The sequence below is a fragment of the Oxyura jamaicensis genome, chromosome Z (assembly GCF_011077185.1).
Source record: "Oxyura jamaicensis isolate SHBP4307 breed ruddy duck chromosome Z, BPBGC_Ojam_1.0, whole genome shotgun sequence".
Taxonomy (NCBI): domain Eukaryota; kingdom Metazoa; phylum Chordata; class Aves; order Anseriformes; family Anatidae; genus Oxyura; species Oxyura jamaicensis.
Window position 1 is genome coordinate 81,124,429 of NC_048926.1, and position 12,300 is coordinate 81,136,728.

General features: G+C 36.1%; 1 protein-coding gene across 7 annotated transcripts in view; it reads right to left on the bottom strand.

Moving 5' to 3' along the window:
- Nucleotides 1-12,300, bottom strand: part of KIAA0825 (KIAA0825 ortholog) — a 252,687-nt gene that overhangs the window by 171,021 nt on the left and 69,366 nt on the right. For all 7 annotated transcript variants that reach the window (XM_035310864.1, XM_035310865.1, XM_035310863.1 and 4 more), the window contains 2 exons: nt 8,943-9,113; nt 586-680 (listed from right to left, as the gene is read on the bottom strand). In XM_035310864.1, coding sequence (XP_035166755.1) covers nt 586-680; nt 8,943-9,113 — 266 coding nt within the window. The remainder of the gene's footprint in view (nt 1-585; nt 681-8,942; nt 9,114-12,300) is intronic.

Below are 12,300 nucleotides of genomic sequence, written 5' to 3' on the forward strand. Positions count from 1 at the left end.
AACTCAGCCATTAGGAATTTAAATTCCACCACTGCACAGTATCAAACTTGTTAGAGCAGTTATGTCCCATAAAATCAAGAGTAAAAATTTGTTTAGTAGTAAACGACTACTAAAACTTAGTCTTGTATGTACCTTCTACAAAGAACACTGCTTACTACACAGTAGTTTGTTGACATCAAAGGACCTGATCATCATGTGTGCAGGTATCCCTACAGGAAGCATTATGATCAAATGCTGAGAACTTGATAGATTTTTTTAAGATTCTTCTTTATTTTACAATATATTTAATATTGAATAAAAGCTAACATTTTAGCATGTTTTTACTGTTTGGTTATGAAGTACCTTTTATTTCTAATGCTAAATCCATTCTATTATTGTTCAACCTTAACAACACCAACCAATTCTTTATGAGTGCCCTAAGATTTTACTTCATCTTAGCCGAGAGTTTGCACCTCAAATTAATCACAGTAGCTAAATAATGAAACTCTGGCAATAGGTGTTTATAATGAATATGGTGTCAGGCAGCATTGGAGACACAGACAAAAGAAAATCCCCCACAAAGTGCAAGACTCTTTTCATACTCACCTCTTTTACCTGAAGTAACTGTTCAGGAAGCACACTGGTTTCATTTGCTCTAGTTTCTCCTATTAAAAGCTCCCCACTAGCTTTCTTCAGAACTCCTGCACAGTATGATAAAGGGGATCAAAGTTAAGATTAATTCTGTAGAAAAGTCAGCAGCCTACAACACCTTCTGATATATCAATATGAAGCATAAAAAAAAAACCCTCAACAAGATGTAGTGGAATACTAATGTTATGATAAAGTCAAATTCAGGTTATACACAGCTCCTTTTATATAACATGATGAAATCCACATTCCATTGTATTCATATTTTATACATACACACATATAATGTGTAAAATACGGTTCCTTTTGTCATTAATTCATTTTTATACTGATTGTGTAGTCATCTATTCCTAGGGAGAACAGATAATGTTAGAACAGCTGCGTAGAAATTAATTTATATTCTTTGTTCAATAAATTGAATGAATTGCACACTAATGTATTTTTATAGTTTTTACTTATTTGGAAATGCCAATATGGTAAGAATAAAAAGACACTTAATGAATACAGTTATTATAAATAAAATAATGGCCACAGGAAAAAGAAGAGGTGAAGCCCCTTGAGATGGACTGGTACAAAGGTCACTCATAAATCTTGAAGTAATGGAAATATTGCCTGGTTTGACAGGGACAAGCCAACATCTGGGGTAGACATCATTTTCATCAGCATATTGAAAATAATATGAGAATAAAACCAAAAAACCTAATATTTTTTAAAATCCGTGTCCTAGCATAAAGCTGGCAAACAACACAGGTGTAGATATTCTTAATTTAATATAACTGTTTTGAAATTAAAACCAAGAAGTTTTAAATGATTGAGGACTGTCAAGTATTACTAAATATTATCTCTTACACATAAACTTAAATGTCTTCAGTCACCTGAAGATACTAGTAAGGGGTCTTAGATACATAGCCAGGGTCTATTTCCTGTTCTTTCCTATCAAATATACAGTATGTGGATACATATGGGATTTCATTTGCCTAGAGTAGATTTTACTTTTCTCCTAAATAATGCAGCCTCTGAAAATGAACATTCCACTTTTCATATGCCCATACAGCATTCTAAAGCTTCAAGTTTTTTATTATTGTTGTAGTTATTATTTTTCCCAGGAATTGTTTTCATACAAAACAGATCAGGAAAACAAACAAACAAAAAAACAAAACAAAAAAACAGATCTGAGTTCTGAAAAATGAAAGATAAATTGGTAGAATATATAAAAAAAAGAAGAGACTAACCAGATAACCTAGCTCTCTGATCATTCAAAGTATAGTGTTACAGACAGCACCATAAACACAGTACTTACTTTGATTTGTTCTAACGCATGTTATGATGAAGTTTCTTATACCTTTCTCTAGAAGTTACTTCAGAATGAAAAAGAGAAGTGACTGGATATTTTTACTCATACTTATTCTGTACTTTCTACCTGAAATTTCCCTTGCTTTTCCTGGCAATTCATCTTTTTTACAGATATATCTTCTATCACTGAGCACAATTTTAAATCAGCTATTAATATTTTTGTCAACATTTTACAGAAGAACATTAGTACTTAACCTAAAATCCTTGTGTGTCTGTAGAATTGCTCTCCAAAGTTATCCAGAATTCAAAGCTGAGTCACGTATTTAGCTGATGGCAGATTGGGATCTCCGGGACCAGAGACAGAAAGCCAAATGATCCTCCCCTCAGCATTAGTCATTTAAAAAGTTCCTTCATTTTTTAAATCAATAGACCAGACTTCCCCACTTCCTTTTCTAACTAACAGCCTGAGCACTCTTGTCTTTTGTTTGTATATACATATATACGCATATATACACATGCATGTGTGCTCGCGCACAAATAAAACATTTCAGTCTTCTACCCTTCGCTGTTCTCCAAATTCTTTTGTTTCCCCAAATCTCATCTAGGTAAACTTGGCCTTCACCTTGTTCATTTTAACCTCCAGCCAGCAGGGACTCCCTCACACCTTTTATCGATCACTGCACACTAGCTGCAACCTCCCCAAAGTCTAGGCACTTTAGATGCTAGCACAGCCTTTTTCTGGAAAACTGTTTCTACAGAGATACACACAGAATTACTCCCTTCCTGTCCTGCTACTTCTTCACTTCTCTTCCGACCATCGTGCAATGGGAAATAGAAGTGCAGCTTTGTCCAACAGGATGGTGTTGAAGTGCAAGCTGCTGTAGTGAAGCTACTCAGCCCAAATTAGTTCCCTTTGCAGACAGGAATTGGGACAACGGGTAGGAGGAAGCATCCCTACCTAGACAGTTATCGTTTTCTACACAAATTCTTTGAGGTCTCTCCTCTCCAAAATTTCAAACTCCATTTTTGTGTAAAGACATAAATACGTGTCGTCATACTCACATGGCTGTTAGAGAAGAGAATTTGCAGAAAAAAGCATGATACAAATGTCACAAAGGAGCAAAAGACGTAGAAGGAAGAATCAGTTTTTTCTTTCCATACTTGCTCCCTTTCAAGGGTATATTCTATACCTCCACGCTTAAAATTGATGTTCTTCATGGCTATAGAAGAACAGATCAACCACAAATCCTTGCTGTATTTTTCCTGAAACTTAGAATCTACAAACTCGATAAACTGCTCACAATCCATGCTACTTTAGTATCTCAAGCAGTTAGAATCCTTTTGATAGCAGACACTCAAAAGAAGATTTTATCAAGTGTTTTACTTAAAATCAATACATTTTTAGCCAACTTTTCATGCTTAAAATTTGTCTGGGATAGGTCTTCTGTTGAAAGCAAATATTATTGCCTATGTCCCCACTGCCTTCAACATATTTCATTTTTTGTCCAATTCAGTATTGTTATATTTTTGTAAAGATTATGACAGTGAGACTTTGTGCATTGTTTAAACATATATATATATATGTATATATTCCTTCCCTTTAAAAAGTTCTTTTAAATTATTTTTTTACAGAATTCTGAAGCTTCCCATTTTTTTTTTTTTTTTTCCATAACATTTAGGATCTAAAGAACTGTCAGAGCGACTTCATCTAACATCAGCATGGAGTAGGTAAGCCTTGAGGAAACCTTTTTATGACTGCTCGGTAACTGCAAATAAAGTGCCACCAGAGCAGCTAGGTGGATTCAGTAGGCTCATCCAGAATTTTTATTGAAACTGTATTGGAAACAATACATCTTCGAGAACAGGGAAATACCATTCCCCCCTGAATACAAATACAGAGAAGAAGCAAAACATATTTTACATGTGGTAGATTAAAAAGATTAAAAGATCCTGCTTCCTTTCTTCAATAACAGAGCCTCCTTCTTCCTTTCTTCAATAATGGACTTATTATTTTTTGTTCTATAGTCAGTATATTTACTCAGCAAACTGTAATAAAACATATACTGAAAATGTTCACCTGAAATAAAATCCTTTCTGATGTAAATTCCATCTTCACTTTGGATTGATCTGCTGATAATTACGTATTTCTTAAAGAAGCTACTTGAGCATTTTGCTTCAAAAGCAAAGCAAAAACCACACCTTTATTTTTTGAATCTTTATAACTTCAAAGTCTATTAGGAGAATGTACCCCATAAATTTGATTCTGTATTCCTATTATTACACTTTCCAGAAATGGGTATAGAGTAAATGATTTCTTCTTATGCTGTGAAGGAAAGACCTTTGCAAGTCTTCCAGGTCCCCTGAGGCAAAGCTTGTAAACCTAAGGGCTTGACAACTTTGCCCACAGTGGTTTCAAAGAGCTCCACTGGAAAAGGCTTTTCTTGGTACTCATTATCTGATCTGTCCAAAGTTCACCTTTCTCACTGGAATGAAAAAAAAAAGTGAGACACAGATGAAAGTACGTTAGATGTTTTTGATTTCTTAAAAGTCTCAACAAGAGGTTTCTGAAAAGCCAGAGGGAAGAGATATCTACCTTAAAGATGGGAAGAGAATGCAATTTGGCATGATCCTACACCAAGATCTTCTGCTTAACCTTTGACTGCAGCTTCCAGGTTCCAGGTTCCTTCAAAGAGAACAGGTCCTGTGATGCTGCATGTACTAGATAGGTCAGAACATCTCAGGGAATTCAACTGAATGTAAATAAAGAACTAGACTATCTCATCGCAGTAGGCATGATGAGATACCTGAAGAAGAAATGGTTGAATGTCTCTTCAAGAAAAAATAGAAGGTAGTTACTCCTTCCATCTTCTGAAACCTATTGCTTGTAGTACATGAAGTAAGGATATGAAACACTGAGAACAAAAGTTCTGTAACCATTAGAAAAATACAGATACTTTTCCTCAGAAAGACAGACTACTAGTCCTGTCCAGATGCCACACTGAAGTTCAGGGCTGGGACAGAGTTCTGTCACAATTTCCATTATCGTGAGAACTGTTCATGAACTTTTTCTCATTTTATTTAAGAGGAAAATTGAACACTACACTGATAAGAGATGAAATGAGTACTTAGACTGCGTTTTTAATTTTTAATTGTGTTTAGATAATGAAAATGTAATTTGAAATCATGTGCAAAACTTTGGTCCAATAAAGAAAAGTCAAAAAATAAAATCTGGAAGGACTAGATGGAGACTACTGAAAAAAGTTAGAGTGGAAAATGCAATTCACAGATTTTCTTTCCATCTATGTAAAACAATTTGGGAAAATGAGTATTCTGAATATATTCCAGAAGATGTCAGATATAGAACTGTCCAACTGAACTCAGAGAACTACCTGTACCACCTAAAAAAAATCTCTCTACATCCATCTCCCTACAGAGTTCACTCTGGTTCACTGTTTCCTTTGGTGCTATTGTCTGCCATGGGGTTACCATCAGAGAACACTGGTAGGCAGTACTTCCCTCTAACATCTATTTTCAACTGCCTAAATTGGTCTTCATAGGATTCCATTGTGCACACTGCAAAGAAACTTGTCTTGTTGCCAGCTAGAACTGTGAACTACACGTCTTTCTTTTCTTCACTGTTCTTTTTTTGGTTCACAAGCAACCTCCTACCAAAAGCAGAATCCGCAGAAGAGACTACATCCAAGCGATAATGCAATGAAAAAGTATGAAGAGAAGCCCAGGTGGCCACCTTGCAAATTTCCAATGTGGAAGCCTTCGACCTCTCCGCCCAAGAAGCAGCTATAGTCCTAGTGTAATGAGCTTTACAAACCCTGGGAGCCTCTTTACCCTTAACTACATACGCCTCCCTAATACAATCCCTTAACCATCTAGCTAAGGAACTCTTAGAAGCCATTTGACCCCTCTTAAGACCCCCTAAGAGTACAAACAATCTGTCAGAAGATATGAAATCTTTGATTCTTCTGTGATAAACCCTAAGTGTTCTTCTTACATCCAATTTATGCAGCCATTGCTCTTTGTCATCGCTGGGTTTAGGGAAAAATGAGGGCCAAGAAACTGTCTGATTTAGATAAAACTCAGATGCCATCTTTGGGACAAAAAAAAAAATTAAAAAGATGAACTGTCCAAAGAACCACTTTGTCTCTGATGGAACTTTACACGTTCTATATATCAAGATTGAAGTACTATGGGATACACTGAACAAAAATCAACTAAAACTGCCATTGAAACAGCTACACAAATAAACTCAACACTTGGCATAAGCATCTGAAAACACATTATTTTTGTTGCATCTCTGCATGAATTACAAAGATAAAAAGGCTCCTCTCAATACTAAAAGCAACCAGAAAGAAAAGGAAGTAAGTTCAAGGTTCAAGTCTATGTGGTGTCTGGCAAACTTTAGTTCACTTGGATATTAGCCTACCCTTTGTGAATTGGCCAGCTTCTCTTAATTTACCACCAGTACTACTTGCAGAGCACTAATATTTCAGAAGGGCCTACCCGGCAGTGACTGCAGCTGAGTTTGCATTCACCCAACCTAGCTTTAAACCAGTGAGGGACAGTAAGTGTAGCTGTCTATCTACAGCAGCACACAGTCCAATCTGGGCTAATTTGCTCTGCTTCTTAGGCTAGTTCTGCAGCCTGTGCTGCACTGTATGCCTGATACTTGTACCTGAGTCAACTTAAAGCTGGTTTGGACAGATCTGCACCATCTGTTGTTAAATTAAACAAGATTCCTCGTGATAAACCATTTAAATAAGTAGAGAAGATGACCATCATATTTTATATTCGCATACTACATACATACTACTGTATTCTGATGAAAATACATCAAGGTTTCTAATAAGTTGTTCTTATCAAAAGTCAGCCTTCATCACTGGAAAAAAGAAAAAAGAAAAAAAAAAAAAAAAAAAGATTATCTGCCTAATGTTACAGAAAAAATCTTAAAGCTGTTTTGGTACTGAACAAAACCTGGAACTCCTGGAAACATAGCTCTCATTCTCCCACACCAAATCAGCTTTCACTTCATCACTACAACTTATATTTCTAACAACATGAAGTGAAAATAACCCTGATAAACCCTTCCTTTGGTCAAGACTTTTTTCTTTATTTGTCTGGTCAAGTCTTCTCTTCACCTATTCTTCAGAAACTGATATAACTGAACAAAGTTTGGTGAATAAAACCACCTGATCAGAACAGTAAAAAAAGATGTCTGATGACTTCATGAACATCGCCTGTAAAAGATCTTCCTCTACCTTCCCGTGTCTCCGAGTAAGAGTAATTGTATATTTTCTTTAGAACAGGCCTTCTAACCAGAAGACCGCTTCCTATAACCTGATCTAATCATATTCCCCTTTCAGATTTGGTAAGCAGAGATGCCATTTAGGAACCTTCTTACTATAGACATGACTACTGTAAAAGAGCATTTCTCCGAAAAGAAGGCTGAATGCACTTTTGAGGACCATTTCTGAATGCTGTTCAGCTTGAAGAAATGCCTCGGGATAAAATCCTTACTACATTTTCTGAAAAGTAAAATACTTCCTGTTAACATTGAAATCATTAAGTTCTCTGAATTATTGAAGATCATGTCATTTGCTAAACATGACAAGTCAATTGCCCATTTAAGAATTTTTCAAATTTTTAAAGTTTTCTTCTCAGAAAAACAGAAATAAAAAAAAACATCTAAAATTACCCTTGGTGAATATGTACCCTAACCTCCTCATTAGCCCTATGAGAAGTTTACTATAACACTTTTGTAGGATCAAGGCCATAAAACATAAAACGTCATGTATAATAGCTTACCACTTCTTGAGAACTAGTAAAACTGAGAGATTAAAGGAATCTGAAATACATTGAAACCAATAGTAAAAATGGAACTTGAATACAAATTTTATTTGAGCTTTGATGTAAATTCTAAGAATACATAGTCTGACCTGCATTTCTTTATTTTAGAGTGTCAGTATTTCAGATGAAGAATCTACCAACAACATGTGCCTCTGAACTCTTTTAATCTTTTTTTTTTTTTTTTTTTTTTTTTTTTCCAGTTTTCCCCAATTTAGTATTCTGAGACCACATTCCCAAAACACCTTGCTTCTCAGCTTGCAGCTTGACTACAGAGATACCAAATATTTGACTCCACCTGTCCTTTCTCCCTAAGCATCCTGGCCTCATTTCTGGTCTGATCCTTTCCTGCAGTATAATCAAAGCTCTTGAAACCACTTGTTCTCTGGTGACCTGGAATCTCTCCACTGGCAGAAGTAGCAGTGTAGAATAACGTTTTTCAGCATACTGTGCTAAAAGGTGTTATTCAGCTGAACTTTTATGATTTTAGGTTGTCCTCATCTGACAAGAATTCTTTTAGACGAAAAACAGAGCAAGCTTGGAATCTAAAGCAAATACGAGCATCAGGCTTGATAGTGAAACATTTTATATTCTCTTGTAGAGCCTTTTTTAATAAAAACAGCTACCGACACCTAAATATAGTACATAATAGTAAGCATTTTGTGGGAACTATTGGTGAAAGCAAGTCTGCATACTAAAATATTTATTTGATAATATTAAGATCAATAAAACTGATATATGACTGTTTTTATCTCTTGAAAAAAAAAAAAAAAGAAAAAACAACAACAACAGCAACAAAATAGATTTCAAGGGCAAGTACAGAAATAGTCACAGTTTCAAGGAATGCAGACTTCATATATTTTCTCCTATAGGAAATGTAAGGTATTTATAAGAAATTCAACAAGAGTCACAATGTTACAGTGTTTGAAGGTTCATCAGTAACAACTGTACATCTCATCTTAATACACAACCATCAGTTCTTTTCTACGAATCATTGCATTGCGTTGTAAATCTGTGCATTTCAAAAAACATTTTTAGTGGATATAGTAATACACTTGCTTCTATAATATGATGGCATAAATTACATAAGTAATGTTGAAAATCATATAAAATTATCCTTTTGCACCAGATAAAATCAATAAATAAGGAAAAGCATTCATTACCTTGAACATTCTCATTCTTCTCAGTAAATAAAGGCACCAACAAAATTTCTGCAGAGAGTTCTTCAATTTTTTCTTCCATTAATAAGAAGAGTTTGATGAGTTGAGAAAGACACTTGAGTTGATACAATGTTAAACAGAAATTCCTTCCTTTTTTGTGGTATTCCTGGGAGGCTGTTCAAGCAAAATCATAAAATAACTTACTTTTTCTTCAGAAATGATCCTGCAAAATTGATTATGTAGAAAAGTATAGTGCATCAAGTAATTTCATTCTTTTGCCATAGCGTAATTTATCTTTTTCTGATTATAAAGTTTCTCATTATTAGTTCTTCTAAATTAATTGGCATTTCTCAGCTCTCTGGGAAGGTACAACCTAACTCCAGGTTTTGTTATTCATTAACTAGCATTTTTTCAACCAACAGATCTACTCAGAAACCATTTCACCTGCATTTTATGGAAAACAAAACAAACAAACAAAAAACACATTATGTTACAAAAACTAATAGAACAATTTTTTTAAAACAACAACAACAACAAACAACAAAAAAAACTTCATTATGTTTTAATGGTTTGGGACATCACATCACTACACTGTCACTCTGCAAGTCACCTTGTCTGTTTAACAATCTGCTAGCACAATACCGTTGATGAATATGACATTTGAGTGAAAGGAAACATCAATCTAACACTCCACGAGTTTAAATATGTGGGGTTTGAAAACAAGCGAGACTGTCAGTGAACAAATATCAGCAAGTATTATATCTATAAGCATCTGGTATTTAAAAAAAGAAACCGAACATATTATTTTGAAAGGTTAACACCTGTAATCATAACATATAGTCATGTCACGTAATCTAGGGAACTCTGCTTTGAGCACAGTCAGACTATAAAATATAGTGAGTTGTTTCCAATTCTGTACTACCAAACCACATGTCTTTAACTATTTTATTTTTGTAACTTCCTTAAATGCACTTCTATGCAAATCGTAGTGAGATGACATCATGTTCCTATGGAGTTCAGTTGCAGATGTAACATCAGCAGAACAGTTTACGTAGACGTTGTCAGAGTGAGAGCCAGAGTAATTTGAAAGAGAAGCTCTGAAAGATGAAAACAAATAGAAATTGACTGAAATGTACTTTTATGTGTCAAATCTCTCTTACCTTTGCAATTTTGAAGTACTCAGTACCTCCCTTTTCCCTCAAAGTTCCTAGTTTTTGTTTTGTTTTGTTTGGTTGGTTGGTTTTTGGTATGCACAAATCACTTTTAAATAGACATAGATCTAAGTAGCAGAGCTGAGCTCTGAATAAAAATTCCTTAATTTGCTATTCTTGTTCTGCAGCCTTAGAGACTGAACTGTGAGTTTTGCATCGACATCTGAACCTCCTCAAAGTTCCAAACAGATGTATTTACATTAGTCCCCTGCATTTCTAAGAATGCCAAAAGAAAGTGCCATAGATAATTGCCTCTGCTGGTGCCTTGCCTCTATGAATAAGGAGTAAATAATATCTGCAGCACTGGACTTCCAATTTCAAGTCTAAATCCCCCCCCCACCGAAAGATATTCCGCTATTCAGAGAATTCTCCTGAAAGGCTGATAACATAAACTGAGTTTAACTGATAGGAAATGACTGCCTGAGTCTACCGACAGACAGAAATAACAGATGCAAGAAGTGAGAAGCATGAATCACATCATAAAAATCAATGGAACAGTAGTTCTGCCTCCTGTGATTTGAAAACCCTGTGAAGCTCCTGTCCCCTCTCCCCAGGAACTAAGGAACCTCCCAATTATTTGATTGCCCCCAAACTATTGTCCTCATTAGACTGGAAGTAAGTGGACCTAGAAGCCAAAGGTATGCCACCGTAATATTAACTTAGAAATATATAACCAAACTCAGAGACAAAAGTTATTTTTTTACTTTCAGTGATCAGTCATATATTAAGTATCATATATATTTCAGCAGAAGATACTAAGTTCAAAGTTCCCTCTTTTACCATGTCACTAATGATTTGAGAGAATACTTTGATATGTGATAGGCATATTATTGTATATGCAAATGAACACTTTCATAATCTTCCGAACAAGGTTTTACTATTTAATACTATGTATGTTCTAGAAACATCCTGAAGAGCAGGCCGAGGGGAGGCCTCATGGCGGCCTGCAGCTCCCTCACAGGGGAGCGGAGGGGCAGGCGCTGAGCTCTGCTCTCTGGGGACAGCGACAGGACCCGAGGGAACAGCATGGACAGGGGACAGGGGAGGGTCAGGATGGGGGTTAGGGAAAGGTTCTGCACCCAGAGGTTGGTCGGGCACTGGGACAGGATGCCCAGGGCAGTGGTCATGGCACTGAGCCTGCTGGAGTTCAAGAAGCGTTTGGACAATGCTCTCAGACGTGGGGCCTGCTTTTTGGCTGGTGCCGTGTGGAGCCAGGAGCTGGGCTTGATGATCCTTGTGAATGCCTTCTGACTTGGGATATTCTATGATACTATAAAGCCTTCATGCAAAATTAAGAAGAAAGTCGAGGTAAGCATAGCAGAAACTCTGGTTTTGATAAAAAGATACAAACAAAGCAGGTAAGGGATTAAGGGTTTAAGTGGTGTCCTCATAAAGGCCTGAAACATGACGCTGAAATCCCTCTAGACAGACTAATTAGCTTGATATTCATCAGAAACCCATAAATATGGGGAGTGAGAAAATGGTGATCCATTTCAACAAAAAGTGATATGCAAACCTTCATCAACTCAGGAGTCTTGATTCCTTCAGCTTCAGGAGATACCTTGACCAAAAGATGGTCAAGATAAAAGCATTAGAAAACATAAGGGAATGAGACCACCATGTAAGAAATGTTCTTCCTAGCATTGCTGACACTAGGAAAACAGGCTGAAGAATTATTCTTCACCAAAGCTGGAAGCCAGAGAACCCCTGGGCTGTGGTGATTCACATGAACCAGAACCCAAGACTCCCCTGGAAGGATATAAATAAACAACTAACTAAATAAATAACTTCTATATGGGATGTATGGACAGTTCCATATCATGTCATTCTTAAATCTTCTTTCACCTTGTGTCAGGGAAAAGAAAATGTAATATGACTTAATATTAATATGTCCCGTTGAACCTGGCTGCCTACCACAACTGATGCTAATAATGCTGGCCCCGTAATGGCAGGTCTGCCAGCAGGACCTGCACAGCTGACATAGCTATGTGTTATTCTGCACGGATCATGTAATATAATATATCACATAACATAATATAATGCTGCTGGCTCGGGGTAGTAATCTTTGAAGAAACCACCTGTCTTAACAAGAACTGCCACTGTAGGACTTTGTTCCACCTCGTTTTATGCCTACAGAAGCCATGGGTCTT